This window comes from Olea europaea, chromosome 4, assembly GCF_002742605.1.
Source record: "Olea europaea var. sylvestris chromosome 4, O_europaea_v1, whole genome shotgun sequence".
Classification (NCBI taxonomy): Eukaryota; Viridiplantae; Streptophyta; class Magnoliopsida; order Lamiales; family Oleaceae; genus Olea; species Olea europaea.
Genome location: NC_036240.1, coordinates 1843345 through 1859513, shown reverse-complemented (window position 1 = coordinate 1859513; position 16169 = coordinate 1843345). Strand labels below are relative to the sequence as shown.

The 16169-nt window shown below is 34.9% G+C and overlaps 1 protein-coding gene across 2 annotated transcripts; it reads right to left on the bottom strand.

Annotated features, from left to right (window-relative positions):
* Positions 1–3676: 3676 nt before the first annotated feature.
* Positions 3677–6843, bottom strand: LOC111393234 (heterogeneous nuclear ribonucleoprotein A3 homolog 2-like). 2 transcript variants are annotated; one of them, XR_002702379.1, is made up of 7 exons: positions 6689–6843; positions 6512–6552; positions 6240–6403; positions 5904–6003; positions 5643–5812; positions 4214–5372; positions 3677–4096 (listed from the first exon to the last, which is right to left on the bottom strand). XR_002702379.1 is itself a non-coding variant. In XM_023018671.1 (6 exons), the coding sequence occupies exons 1-6, from the start codon at positions 6730–6732 to the stop codon at positions 4860–4862; spliced, it is 1032 nt and encodes a 343-aa protein (XP_022874439.1). In that variant the 5' UTR covers positions 6733–6843; the 3' UTR covers positions 4134–4859. The 2 variants fall into 2 exon arrangements, 1 of the variants encoding a protein (XP_022874439.1); XM_023018671.1 differs by lacking the exon at positions 3677–4096 and having other exon boundaries at positions 4134–5372.
* Positions 6844–16169: the final 9326 nt, after the last annotated feature.

Sequence of the window (16169 nt, the reverse complement as noted above, 5' to 3'; positions counted from 1 at the left end):
GGATATTTACAATGACTGAATTTCGTTTCTTTCAATCTTTTTCTGTCTTCCACATCATATTTCTATAATCATTATGTATACAATGATGTACAAATAACATTACTCATTTAAATTATTTATAAAAGTCAATTAAAGTTTTAATTGAATACACCATTTTTAGTGATTCTTACAATACCTAAGATAGACCCGAGCCTCAATCTTTATATATATATTTTTTAATACTTCAAATTTATAAGTTTATCTATCATACATTTATGTGCAATCTCAAATACTCTCTCTTTACTTATAAGCAACTCTACCCAAATATAAAAATTGTAATGACATTTGATCATTATTTTCCTGATTTGTCTTGGTTATTGGTCAATTCATAGACCTTTATAGACGATGCGAACATATGACTACTCCACTTCCAAATTATAGTGTACTTGTAACAATTATGTTAAATTTAACTAAACAAGATTATCTCAACTCGCAAGAAATAGAACATTTAATCACTTTAATACATAAAAATTGTTAAGAGTTATTTAAGTTTTATTTTAGATAAATAAAGAAATCAAGTCAAGATAGTATTCTATTTTATAGGAATTGTGGTTGATGACGTTCACCAGGTTTGACTTTAGTTTCCTAAATTGTAAGTCTATTTTTCATTATGTGTGAAGTGTTTTTCAATTTGAGTTTCTATCAAAAAAGGTACTTTTATCAAATTTTAACATGTGGAATCCCAATCACCACTGAGCTTGGGGATGTCAATCAGGTTCGTCGGCTCGAACCGTTCATGACTTGGCTCAAGCCCCATTTTGGGGACACGGGCTTTGCCCGAGTCGGCCCGTGAGCCTTTTTATAAAATAAATAAATAAATAAATAAATAATAATAATAATAATAATAATAATAATAATACAACTACTTTTAAGTGGCAGCGAACTGCTGCCTTCTACCTTAATTGCTACCATTTAAGGTAGCCAGCTGTTGCCTGCCTTTAAAGGCAACAGCTTATATATATATATATAAGGGCCTGCCCGGCTTGGCTCAGAAAGGCCCGAGCCGAAAGCTCGAGTCGAGCCTAAAATTTTTGGGTGAGCTTTTGCTCGGGGCGACTCGGGCCCGAAAAAAAATTCGACCATTTTAACCGAGCCGAGCTCGAGCCTTAAGTTATCGGCTTGACTCGACTCGTTGACATCCCTAGCTTGAGATTAAGAAAGTAGCTGCAGCTTCTTTGCAAAGGCAAGGATAAACGGCGTTAGAGAACAACAACTATGTGCAACTGCGATTCTCAAATTCGATGGTCATTATGACTATTGGAATATGTTGATGGAGAATTTTCTGAGGTCCAAGGAGTATTGGGCGCTTGTGGAAACTGGATATGCTAAACCAAGAGAAGCATCTCTGACAGAAGCACAACAAGGAAGATTTCATGAGTAGAAGCTAAAGGATTTGAAGGTGAAAAACTATTTATTCCAGACAATTGATTGTACCATTTTGGAGACCATTCTTCAGAAGAACACTTCTAAAAGAGATCTAGAATTCAATGAAGAAGAAATACAAAGACTCTGTGAAAGTTAACTACTCTCAACTTCACTTGTGGCTCAACCTCGTCAACAATCAAAAGAAGAAAGGGATTATAATTTGAGGGATGAAAACACAAGAAAGAGGCTTGTATGGATGATGGATTATGATTTAAATAATTCAATTTCTGGTAATGATAATGCTTATTTTGCTTTGTATGTAGACAATGATTCAATCACATATGATGAGGTTGTTAAAGAAAGGAAATGGAAGGAAGGAATGGACAAAGAAATTGAGTCCATTGAAGAGCTGACAAATCTACTTAATGGATAGAAAACCATTGGTGTCAAGTGGGTTTTCAAGACAAAGTTAATGAGAAGGGTGAAATTGACAAGCACAAAGCTCGTTTGGTAGCAAAAAGGTATAAGCAAAAGCATGGGATTGATTATAAGGAAGTATTTGCCCCAGTTGCAAGGCAAGATACAATCAAGTTGGTAATTTCATCGGTAGATCAAAACTCGTGATCAAATTTTTAATTAGAAGTAAAATCTGCTTTAATGCATGGCTACAAGAAGGGGTGTTTATTAACTAGCCATCTGGCTATGAGCAAAAAGGAATGAAAGAATAGGTTTACAGATTAAAGAAAGCACTCTATAGACTAAAATAAGCACCACAAGCTTTGTACAGTAGCATAGATGCTCATTTAATCGAGCTGGGATTTCACAAATGTCTTTTTGAGCACTCTCTTTATGTTAGGATTGAATGATGCAAATTACTGATTGTGTGTTTATACGTTGATGAATTGATATTCATTGGTAATAATGTTAAGATGTGTAATGAGTTTTAAGATGTCTATGATGAAGGAGTTTGAAATGACTAATCTAGGATTAATGCGCTATTTTTTGGGATTAGAAGAAATATGCACAAGAAATTCTTGCAAGATTTAAAATGATAGATAGCAAGCCATTTGGAACACCAATTGAACATGGTTTGAAGCTACGAAAAGATAATGGTGAAAAATGAGGTAGATAGCAACTATTTCAAGCAAATCGTTGGTAATCTCATGTACCTAACCTCTACGAGACTTGACATCATGTATGCAGTAAGTTTGATTAGTAGATACATGGAAAAGCCATCTGAGGTGCATCTCAATACAGCTAGAAGAATCTTCAGGTATGTAAAGGATACAATTGATTGTGGTGTCTCTTTTAAAAAAATAAACATGGTACTGATTTATTGGCTATACAAACAGTGATTATGCAAGTGATATAGAAGATCGCAAGGGTACTCCCGGTCATGTGTTCATGCTTAATTTTGTTGCAACATCCTGGTCCTCAAAGAAGGGGTGGATAGTGATACTTTCCACAACTGAAGTTGAGTTTGTAGCAATAGCTTCAAGCTCATGTGTGCCTTGTGGCTTAGAAAAATGTTTGAAGTACTTGGTGATGAGCAGAGGTGTCCAACAATCATTTATTATGAAAACATGTCAACTACCAAGCTGTCAAAGAATCCAATCATACATGGGAGGAGTAAACACATTGATGCTTGTTTTCATTTTCTGAGAGATCTTTGTAAGGATGACAAGATTGAGCTGCAATATTGTGAGAGTGGAGAACAGTTCGCAAATATTTTGACCAAGTCGTTGAATCAACCAGCATTCGAGAAGTTGGGGAAAATGCATCTCGTTTGTTCAGCTCAAAGCATTGGTCAAGGAGAAACAACAGATGAAAATGACCGTGTGAGAGAAGAAATCCTCAACCGTTTTTCAGCAAAAATCAATTTAAGGGAGTGTCAATAGTTATTTAAGTTTTATTTTAGATAAATAATGAGACTAAAGATAGTATTCTATTTTGTATGAATTGTGGTTGAGGATGTTCACCACGTTTGATTTTAGTTTCTTAAAAATCTTCACTAGTTGATTTGGTAGTTTAAATTATTTCTACTTAAATTGTAAGTCTATTTTTCATTGTGTGTGAAGTGTTTTTCAATTTGAATTTCTATCAAAAAAGTTGCCTGCATCTTCGAGAAATAAAATCCACTTCTTGTCGTATCGTGATCTTCAGTTCCCAGTTCCCACATCACGACTTGTTCAATATATATACACACATGAAAAGAAATAAAACAGTCCTCGTCTCTAATTACCTTGATATTTTGATTAATATGCTTGCATAATCGATAAAAAAAGATTATTGGATACTAATAATAATCCCAAAATTGAATACGTTAAAGCAAAAGACCATCTAAATCTGAAAAATTAAAGCGCCAAATAAAAAATAAGTAGTTATTTTGACTGTACTTATTTTACTTGTCCGTAAATTTTTTTCCCCTTGTTTACAGCTTTATTTTTATCACTGATGGTGAAACCGACAAAAGCCCATCTGCCAGGCAGCAATGGAGATGGTAAACTCTCATGCCAACGCCTACGAAGCATCAGTTCAGTGCCATTGTTGCTCCACGTTACGAGAACAGAATCTTCATTGTACTTCGAAAATATAAATTGAAGTATTGGCCGTGAAGCATATATTTAGTGCCTTTGTCTCAACCTTATCAGCGTCACATTTACATGTCGATTTAACGTTTATGCCCCAGAAACTGTTGTGATTGTACAGAACCAAAAAAGATGTGCCCAAAATCAAGTTAAAATCCATTAACATATTCAAGTTAATGCAAGTCAAATATGAAAGAAAATACAATACAAGAGATACCCACATCGCTAAATTAGAAAACAAAATCTGCAGAGTACAAGATGCTCCCTACAAGATCGTTCCAACTCATTCAAGAAAGTAAGCTTTCCTGGAGAATTGAGTATTTCTCAAGCTAGCTAGCCACAGTTGAAATAGAAATTCATTATATCACCAAAATCGATCTGGGTGCAGGAATCTAAACACCACACTTCCAAGACTAGTTATATCTTCATACTGAAAGAATTAAGTTGCATTTTAAAGCATCCAGATGAGAAAACTAGCTAGTTGGCCATAGCCTGTTACGATAATGATCAATCATATGGATTGCCTTATAATGCATGCTTTAATTTCTAGATTAACATCAAAAACCTGTGAAACAGAATACCTATAGGGAAGAACCTTAAGAAAATGCAAAACCAGTCTAAGCTTAAACAAGTCTTACAGGATAAGATGTCTAACTCAAAATGACAGCATAAGCTCGTTCTCTAACCCACATTAAATAAGAAGAATAAAACTTGGCATTATATAACAGGTCGCAAACTAGGCCTTCATCTTCTAGACTGAGTTTCTCTTGCTAGTACTCTTGATTATCTTAGTCAAATCTGAGCCATAAAGAAGCCTTATCCAAGGGACACGAGCAAGCTCCTACAGGATAAGCTTAGACGTAACATCTACCTGCCATAGGGATGATAACGACTACTGCCACTATAACCTGCCCTACTTCCATACAATCCTCCACCATAACCAGCACCAGGGCCGGAATCATAACCAGCACCAGGCCCGGCACCAGCACCACTGTAACTCCCGTAGCCACCGCCACGGCCATAAGCACCTAACCCACCACCATAACCTCCACCATAGCCACCACCATAAGAACCAAACCGACTGGAATAGCCAAGAGGGCCATCCCCTCGATACCCATACTCACTACTGGTAAAATCACCATATCGACCACCAAATTCACTTGCGCCACCATATCCTCCATAGTCGCCAAACCTACCACCAAGACTTGATCCCATTGACCTATAAGGAGGAGGATCAAAACTGCCACTTCCAAAACTGCTATAGGAATTGCCAAATCCTCCAAAACTATCTCCAAATGCACGTCCCCTAGAATCACTACCATATGCAGGAGCAGGTGTTGGGTTTGAAGGTTTCTTTGGTTCAGCCTTCTTGATCTCAACCTACATCAAAGAAGCAAGTTAACCTAGAACTTCTGCCTGCAAATAAGTTTTACAGCTTATGCTAAAATTTCAAACTACAGAAGGAAAACCTATAACCTGAACTTATAGTGTCAAATGAACCACGAATTGGTGAGAAATCTATTTTAAAAATTCTAAAATTCCACCATTCGACAACTTTAAAGTTGAAATACCACATAGCTTCCAGGAACTATTAGGAAAACTGTGTTTACGTTCATCCAATATCACAGGGAACCACTTGAAGAAACTTACCTGAGTACCCATCATATCTATCATATTTCCATCAGCCAGCATATTATCAACTACTTGTTCATTATCAAACACTACAAATCCAAAGCCTCGGGACTTCTTTGTCACATGATCTCGAATGATCTCATGCTCGACAACCTTCCCATACTTGGAGAAGAAATTCTTGAACTCATCTATGCACAAGAACCAGTGGAAACAACAAGTAATAATTGCATAGAATACACAAGATCAGTAAATACAGTGCCTTAAATTATGTATTTCTACCTTCAGTCATAGAAGTGGGAATCCCACCAACAAAAATCTTTTTTGTCTTGAAATCCTTGGATTCAGCAGCTCCTTTTGGAATGGTTCTTTTAATCTCAACCTGGCAAAAAAAATATAAAAGGATTAATGTAAGTAGCAAAGAAAATAGAAAGCAGCTGTTCTATGAAAATGCTTAGTGGAAAATTCATTTCCTTACAACAGATATTATTTAACCCCACTGAAAAACAATAAAATTGAAAACAGTAATTACTTTCTGAATATATGATTACTGGATTATTATATTAAAAGAAACTTTAAAGCTGGTATTTAAAAAAATATTATAAAATAAATTCTCACTTGTTTTCCATTGATGATGTGGGTTTCAGCGATAACAGTGTCAACAACACAGGGATCGGCATAGGTTATGAAACCAAAACCCCGTGGCCGACCTGTGTGCCTATCTTTCATGATAACGGAGTCCGTAATTTCTCCATACTTGCCAAAATACTTCACAAACGTATCTACAGAATTCCCATATTTCAAAGATAAAATAAAAAATTCACAAATTTATTAAACACCACCAAAAGAATTAATTAATGCAAAAGAGTGGTTCGAAGGAAAAATCGAACCTAAAGTAGTGTCTTTTGCGAGACCTCCGATGAAAATCTTCCTGCTCCCAAAAATAATAAAAAATAATAAAAAATAATCAAACATAATCTTAAGTTAAAAATATAAAAATATCTAATCATACATACATACAATACACATATTTACACGGACACAAAAATATAGAGAGAGAAACGGACCCAGGGCTAGCACCATCACCAAAATCTGGCCTTTTGGAACCCATTGAAGGATTTGAGCTGAGCAGATCTGATATAGACAGAGGAGCTAAAGATTTAGGTTTTTGACTATCGAGTATTTGTGCGCGTCCAGGGGAAGTTATAGGGTAAACAGTTGTGGTGTTTATATAGGCGTACCTGTAACTCACACAATTGAGCTATATCACATTCATCCTCGAAGTTTATAACAAACACAGATACATCCCCACGTTTAAAAATTACATCATACGCCTGTTTGAGTCCCTTTTTGGCTAAAAATATATTTTGTAATAATAGATTGATGAAAAATATGTGGTTAAAAATTAGAAAAATAGATTTTTATTAATATCATATTTTTTATTAAAAAATGTGCAGTTGAAAAGAAAAAATGAAAAACATATTTTAAAAATAATAAGGATCAAACAAGGGCTATATATATTTTGAGTTTCCAATGGGGGACGTGGTTCAATTTTTGGTCTGAACCATAGCTGTACCAATTATTATGGGGAAAATTACCTACAACCCTACCATTAAAGATTAGTTTTCGTAAATAAGATGGTTAAGTTTAAATTTCAAATTTTAGGTGGTAAATAGAATTTAAAATTTAAAACAAGAATCAAAATTCCCCAGCAAACCCTCTTTCTCTCTCTCTCTCTCTCCCTCCCCCCACCTACCTCTCTCTAATTTCGTTGATCGATCGACACTTACAACGGGACCGCATGGAAGGTGGCTCTCCTCTTGAGCGGCCGGAGTAGAAGGTGGTGTGTACAACAGCGTGAAGACCTCGTCGACCCCCGATCATCGAAGCGAAGCTCTTCGCTGTCCATTGGCAATTCGTAGATCTCACGCCTACAGCGGCCTAGATCGCCATTCCTTCTTTGTGAGCGTCGCTAGAGACTCTACAAATCGCAGCTGCAGATTGTGATGAGAGTTGAGTTCTTTGTTCGATTAGAGCCCTTACTTCGCCGTCGTTGCTATTATGGTAAAGCTTGCAAAAATTCAGGAGAAAACCATGCGGAGGTGCTTGGTGTTGGCGGCGTGGTGATGGCAATGTTTTCTGTGTAGTGGTGTTGACCAGTTGTGCAGATCTGGTATGTGGTCAGTTGGTAGATTCAGATCTGGTTGGTGGTAGTGGTGGTGATAATGTGTGGTTGGATGCGGTGGTGGTGGGTGTGTGCACTGTGGATGCATATTTGGTTGACATTGTCAAAAGTGGTGGCAGTGCCGATAAAAATCAGGTGTGACCAAGTCTCTCTTTATCGTGACTGCCTGTAACCAGAACTATGTTAAATGTGATTATATGTGCCTTGTTTACATACAATCACAGGTTAGACTAATACGGTCACAGACAGTCACAATGAAGACAAATTCGATCATAATTAGTTACATATAACATAGGCCAGTGAATGTAGTACAGTTGGAGGTGAAGGTTGCAATGATTAGTGGTAGATTGTGGTACTAATCTACGATGTGTGAAGATTTTTGTGGTGACTCTTTGTGGGCAAGTATGAGTTTATTGTAAAAGTTGTGACCAATTCTATGTTGATTGTTATAGAGACTTTTCTACAATGGAGTATATAGAGAAATTGTTTTCAAATTTTGAAGAATTTTCTATCATCGAAGCGATCGCCGGACGAGTCATCGAAGTAGTCGTCGGATGATCATCGGAGTGGTCATTGGAGCAGTTTTTCGAAGCTGTCACCGGAGCTGTCGGAGCATATGACTATCTCCGGTGGAGAGGTGAAGGGGAGGTGGTGTAGTGGGGTGAGGTGGCATGAGATGAAAATAATTGATGTATATTATATTATAATTTAATATTTTAATAAATTTATTTACCACGTGATTTTTGAAATATTTTAGTGAGTTTGCTATTTATGAAATGTAATATTTAAAATTAGGACTTATGTGTTGATCCCTTATTATGGGCATAATATCGAGTCACCCCAAATCATACATGTTTGGATCAATTTGGTTTGTATTAGTGAATTCAAACGCGAACACAATTTTTATAGACATCATAACCAATTGCCTATAATGGCTTTCCCTTGATGAGACATTGAGGTTTCCTTATATTAGGACAACCTGGGATGAGCTGGATTTTGTATTGTAATCGAAATCCAACTCAACCATATTGATTTCTCTTAAAAATAACTCGTTAATAAGCATTTTTATGATAAAAACTACCTAAACCAGTTAGATCGATCAATTTTGTGAACGGTCTAAATGGCCGGCATTAGTTTTCACTGAGAGTACGTTTGATTATCAATATTTTCATGAAAAATATCATTTTTCACCAAAATTCATACTTTTGTGCTATTTGATTGATATTTTTTTATGGAATTTTTTTTTAAATTTTGGTCACATGACCATATTTTCCTTAAAAATAAGGAAAATATTTTCTTTAAGAATAATAGGTTTTTATTTTCCAGGTTATTCACTCTATCTTTCTCTTTCATCTACCCCTCTCTCTTCTATTTATCTATCAATAAAAAAATGGACAAGTATAATATTTTTTAGATTGAAAATAAAATCAATCAAACACATTTTGCCCATATTTGATTCCCATTCTTTTGCCATAAAAAAGAAAAATATGATCGTTATCCATCACATCAAGCCACCATATTTGACTTTATATCTCTTGTGTAGGTCTCATAACAGCTATATTTTTCATTTTCATTTTTACAAAAATGGGTACCAAACGAGGCCTTAATTTATAATTTCCTTACAAATAATTTATAGGTAAATTAATTACTTAGAATTTATTTTATATCTATGAAAATTACATGCTCACAATCAAATATGCCCTAATATATTCTCCCATTAATTACCTTTTTGACAAGCATATTTGAAAAGTATTTATAAATATTTTAAATTACAAATAAATAAAATTGAGTGGGGATAAGTAGTAATACTTATAGATCCCTGAAAATGTATTGATAAAGAGTAGACTAGGAGTTATAAACAAACAAAAATGTAAGCCAAACATTATGTTAAAACAAATTTTTTGAAAATCGGACATTGACTTGGAAAAGAGAGAGGAGTGAGGGTTAGAGGGTCTAATCGGGGCTGAATCAAGTCAAACCAAAATTAATATAATTTAATAAAAAAAATCATATATTGATATATTTCTTTGGTATTAAAATTTTATATCATTTAAAAGAATTAGTTTTCATTATTTAACTTTCAATAATTACTTTAATAACCATTTCACATCAAAATAACACAAAATACGGTCAAAATGCAATTAAATATAGAATAAAAACTAAATGAGCTACAAAATAAACTAAGCACATGTTTGTCTACTTTTAAAACAAAATTTTTTTTCTCAAACTTTGCACACCCAAACATTTTTTTTTTATATACTTTTTAACCACACATTCATTAAGCCCTTGTTTGAGCCCCATTTTGGGGGAAATGAATTTTGAAATAGTGTATTGATGAGAAATATGTGATTAAAAAATAAGGAAAAACTTTGAATTTGCGTGATATATTATTTTATTGAAAAATGTGTGATTGAAATGATGTCAAAATACTGTTTATAAATGTGTTTTTTGTGGAAAAAATGGGGGTCAAACAAGCGCTAAAAATAACTCTTCCAAAATTCTTTTGCCCAAAAATTTTGATTAAAATGGTTTTCAAAAATAGGCCCAAATAAAATTAGAAGGAATCCTAAATACCCTTGTTTGAGCCCCCTTATTCTAAAAATTCATTTTTTTTCAAAACTTATTTTCAACCGCACATTATTCAATAAAATAATATTACATTTAAACCAAAGAACTTTACCTTAGGGCCCAGTTTGATCGAATTTATTTAGAAATAATGAGTTAATAATTGTATTTTTTTTGAGAATTTGTGGTTAAAAAGTAATGAAACTTTATTGGTTTATATATAAAATATTTTATTGTGTGAATGTGTGGTGAAGAATGATACTATAGCAAACAATTTAAATTTTTAAAAGATGATAAACGGGGGCTTAATTTTTAAACAAACCTTTTTCCATCAATCTACTATTCAAAATACATCATTTCCCCCCAAAATGGGGCTAAAGCACTCGTTATATCCTTCAAAATGCCAACCGTAGGAAAGAAGACTAGAGAGTGCATCTCTAATCAATTTACGGATTCTTTGTTCATTCAAATTTTCTTGTTTCTTTTTAGATTTTTGGGCGTCATATATTGCATTAATGAACTTAAGCTAAATGGAAGAAGTTAGATGAAAGATTAGTCAAGGTTCTTCTTCACTTTTATTTTTCTCTCTAAATCAACCGGAAGACTTGGTATAAATGTAGCTGGGTCGTCGATTTTTGTTGTGCCATCCGGATTTTCAATTTTCAAATCGTAGTATATTCTCATGATTCTTGTAACATTTGTTTAGATATTTTGACAGTAATAAGATTCAAAATTTTGTGGGCTGGCTTGTTTTTATATGTGGAAATTACATAATACCAAACATTAAAAATTCCCCATTCCAAAATCAGATTTACTATTCAAAAATTAGAAAATCGTAATTTTCTCACTTATTTTTTTCTCTCTCTACATTTTTTCTCTAAGATTTAATAAATCAATTAATCCCAAATCATTCATTCACCCTCTCGTTTCTCTCTCTCTTTTTCCCATTTTTATTTTTTCTCCGACGGCCGATCACTCACTCCAGTGACACTATGACAATGAAGCCATCACGGTGGAGTGAGTGTCACCTCCAGCAGCCTCTCCTCAGTTTCCATTCTTCTCTTCTTCTCCACATTCATCCGTTCGGGAACCACCCTTACCGGCGGCGGTAAAGGCAGCAGTTGTTCACTAAGTCTTCAACAGTTGTTCACTATGTCTTCCTCCTCATTCGGTTGTTAATATAGATGGTGAGGCACTGCTAGCAGCGATACCTTACTGCTCCTAGACGGCAACGGTGGGTGCTGTCGCCCGAATTTGCAACGGTGCCTTTGCTGGTGGTGGTGGCTGACAGCGTTAGATCTACTGCTGGTGGTGATTGATGGTTCATCTGACGGTGAGGTGCGATGGTGGATGTCGAATATGGGGTGGTGGCTAGTGGTGATTTGAAATATTATCCTAATTAATAATTCAAAAGTTAAACTTTCGGATTCTTTATTTCGATTTCAGATTTGTGATTTCGATTTCTTACTTTCTACAATTCATTTTATTTCTTTATGACGATGCGTTTGTGTTGGGTTGGGGATAAGTTTGTGTTTTGTTGTTGCGTTGTGTTGATTGTGGTTGTGGCAGGGGTAAAGGTTCGGGTAGTGGTGGATGGTGGTGCTAGCGGTGGTCACAAGTTGTTTTGAGGTGGATTTTGTGGTAGTTTTTTGAGGTGGTTTGATAATGGTGACGGTGGTGGTCACATCTGTGGTGTCAGGTGTTTTGGTGTTGCATCAATCTGATCGCAATCTGGTGAGTTGGTGGTAGTAGTGGCATTGTGTTAAGGTTGTTGCAAAGTCCAAGTCGAGTTGTGTGATGACATTATTTTGGTTGATTTTTGCGTTTGTGTTGTGGTCGTGGTTGACAATGTGGTGGTGTTTTTTGACAGTGGTGGTGGCGACGGTCTGTGACCAACCATTTAGTTATTCGTGACCAACTAATTTATCGTAACCTAAATATTCGATAATTTGCGACTGAAAATAATTTGTGATTAATTAATTTGAAAATTTGTGACATACAAATAAACTGTATCTTGATTTGTGACCGATGATATTAACCGTGATCAATTAATTTGATAATTTACAATGAATAAATGAGTCGTGACCAATAACAGTTGATTCTGTGACCAATTAATAATCTGTGATCTATAAAAAAATTTATTCATGACCCAAAAATAATATGTGACCTATGAAATTTTTGATTTGTAACCGAAAAAAGTTGTGACTAATTAATTGATAAGTTGTGACTAAAAATTAATCGTGACCAATTAATCTAATAATTTGAAATAAATATATGAGTTGTGACCAATAAAAGTTTTGATTTTGTGACTAATAAATAATTTGTGACCTATAAAAATTTTTATTCGTGACCGAAAAATAATATATGACCTATAAAATTTTTGATTTGTGATCGAAAAATAAGTTGTGACTAACAAATTGATTAGTTGTGACTAGAAATTAATCCGTGACTAATTAATTTTTTGATTTGTAACCAATAAAAAACTGTGACCTGCAAAATTTTTGAATTGTGATCGTAAAATAATTTGTGACATAAAATTTTTTATTCGTGATAAAAAAATTATAAATTAGTAATTACATTGTTAATTCGTAACCAAATTGTATAAATCTGTTACCTAAATATATTAAATTAATAAAATAATTAATTAAATCATAAATAAATTTAAATAAAAATCTAATTTTTGAATTTTGAAACTTATTTTCTTAATTTTAAAATATACCATACTTAATCTCTCACTTATGAAATTTTCCCTTTTTATATTTTATCATGTTGGAAAGTAACACAAATTAGGAAAAAATTATTATTACAATGCAAATAACGTCTCCAAACCATAGACGACAACCAAAAATAAAAACAAAGAAAGAAAGAAAGTTGCAAGAAGACCATGTTGGGCAACACCAGAACATGATACTCCATTGCCATGGTTTATTATGAAACCACAATATCTTTGTTTTACCTTCTTTTTCTCTCAAAATTGAGTCGTTTTCTTTGTGATTCATAGACAAAAAGTCTCTTCGTTATAGTGTCGAATGTAAATCAAAGTAGTGGCAGTAAAAGAGGTTGCCATCAAGAAGATTAACAATTCTTTCACATGGAGATTCCCACTTGGTTTCCAAATAAGCCAAGGATCTCCATGGAGGAATAGGCGTCGAATTTTGCTCGAGAGAATACCTGGCTGCTTCAACCATAATTTGAAGAAACTGCTCGAGCTTGGTCGTGGTGCCTAGGGCTCAACAACGAAACCGCAAATTCGAATCGAAACCGTTTTTCTAAAACCGTTGGTTTGGTTTTTGAATCGAACCAATCCACTTCAAATTAGTTTGGTTTAGGTTTTGAGTTAATTACCCCAAACATCACTGAACTTTACCTAAAGTTTCCAGCGGTCATTGAACTTAAAAAACAACGTCATTCATCAATGAACTTTTGATACTGCTACCCCATCCATCACCGAACAGAAGTCTGTGAAAAAACTTACGTGAAATCATGATGTGGCTGACGGAGCTCATGATGTGGCCGTTTTTGTAAGTGATTTTTGTCAAATCGTATAAGTGCTAATGACGTGTTAAAATACAAACACGTTTTTTACCTAAAAAAAAAGCAAAACAAATTTTAAAAACAAAAACCCAAATCAAACCCCGACTCCATTCTCCCCTAATTGCCAACAGTTACCCATTTCCCTCCAATTGAAACCCAAAACCCCCTTTCCCGTCGACGACAAATGCTCGACCAGAAAATTGAGAGATGATTCTGCAAGTTGACAATGTAGAGCTTCTAATCTCGAGCTAAGATCCTGCAAATCGCGGCCACAAGAACCACAAACCTCCAAGCTCAAGAACCCTAAAAATCCGAACCTACAGAGAACCCTAAAAATGACCTTCAGTGAACGTTGGGAACCTTTGAACGACGACTGACCTCCATTGCAAGTAGGTAGTGAACCTTTGACTAACCTACAATTGCCTCCCTTCCGTTTGTACCGAAATGGCAGATGTTGAGAAACAATTGACAGGTTAGGAAAAAAAATCTCCATCTACATTGATTCAATTGGTTGTAGTAGTATTTTAAATGATTTTTTTTTCAATTGGATAGTATCATTTATTTTACATTACTGGAGTCTTAACTTATGTAATTTTTAATACAAATGTAGATGACTCAGACTATGATGTGTATGATGATGATGGCAGTATGTTCGATCGTAGTGTGACAAAAGGTATTGAAATGGATATGCATACTATGGTGGAGTATGAAAAAGACCTTGAATTACATAGTTCTTCATATGCATCTTCAGAAGAGTTAAAATTTGGCAATAGTTTAGATTCGAAGTATAATAGAGGTCAATTGAGTTACCCTGAATATTATGATGGAAATGAAAAAAAAGAATCCGCATCTTGAGGTTGGGTTACTTTTTGCTTCGTTCGATGAGCTGAAATCTGTTGTGAGGAATTATGCAGTGTTCAATCGGGTTGAACCTATCTTCAAACGAAACGATTGGGGGGCGTCAAAGTTACAGGATCGAGACACTGTTCAGATAAAAACCTATGATCCAAAACACACTTGTTTTAAGGTTCGGGCGAGTAAGTATGCAAACTATAACTGGCTTGCGGAATATTATTTGGAGGACTTCAAAGTTAATCCTGAATGGAAGACAAAACATTTTAGAACTACTGTGAGAAAGGATTTTGGTTTGCACATTACTAAGGTAGTTGCTTGGAATTCGAGAAAATATGTTAAGGTTTTAGTAGAACGTAGCGATGAAGAACAATTTGCTTTGATATGGCGTTATGGGGTTGAATTGAGAAAAACAAATTCGAGTTCAACTGTGATCATTTCTCAGGTAGATAATGTTCCTATAGGTATCTACATTTGCATTGAGGCATGTAAGAGAGGATTTCTACAAGGTTGTCGACGTTTTGTGAGCATAGACGGATTTTTTTGAAAGGAAAATATGACGGTCAGTTGCTAGTAGCAATTGGGGTTGATGCCAATGATTGCATATATCCTATTGCATATGCAATAGTTGAGAAAGAACGCACTAGTTCATGGCGTTGGTTTCTTACGTTGTTAGTTGATGACCTTTCTATAGAGAATTGGGCGTCCATAACCTTCATGAGTCATAGACAAAAAGGACTAATTAATGTTGTTGCCAATCTATTTCCCGAAGCAGAACATAGGTTTTGTGTTAGGCATATGTATCAGAACTACTTTCGAAGCGGGTTCACGGGAAAGTACTTAAAGGATTGCTTGTGGGGTGCTGCAAAATCAAGTCATTTGGCTTCGTTTAAATATTGGATGTTAAAGATTGAAACTGCTAGTCCGATAGCATACAGATGGTTGAAGGTCAAACCACCGTCTGATTGGAGTAGGTCTCACTTTTCTGACCAAGCAAAGTACGAAATGCTCCTCAATAACCTGTGTGAGTGCTTCAACAAATTTATTCTTAAGGAAAGGGATAAATCGATTCCAACGCTATTGATTGCCATTCAAATGAAGTTGATGCATAGAATTCAAATGAAGAGGGACAAAATGAGAAACTACAACAACTCAATATGTCCAAAAATCCAAAAGATTCTGGAAAAAAAAGTTGATGCGGCCCGTGAATGCATCTTGCAGTGGAATGGGGTACATCAATATCAAATGGAGTGTCCAAATGGTGAATATGTAGTTGACATGGAGAACAAAACATGTGCTAGTCGACGATGGAAAATATTAGGAATCCCATGTTCACACGCGCTTGCATCTTAGACAAATGACATGAGATAAAGGATTACGTGTCGAAATGGTTTACAATTGACACCTACCTG

Coding starts and splice junctions, on each gene's coding strand:
- LOC111393234 (XM_023018671.1), bottom strand. CDS start 6,732: ATGGGTTCCAAAAGGCCAGATTTTGGTGATGGTGCTAGCCCTGG. Junction 6,004..6,239: donor ACATCATCAATGGAAAACAA/GTGAGAATTTAT, acceptor TTTTTTTGCCAG/GTTGAGATTAAAAGAACCAT. Junction 5,813..5,903: donor TCCCACTTCTATGACTGAAG/GTAGAAATACAT, acceptor TCTTGTGCATAG/ATGAGTTCAAGAATTTCTTC.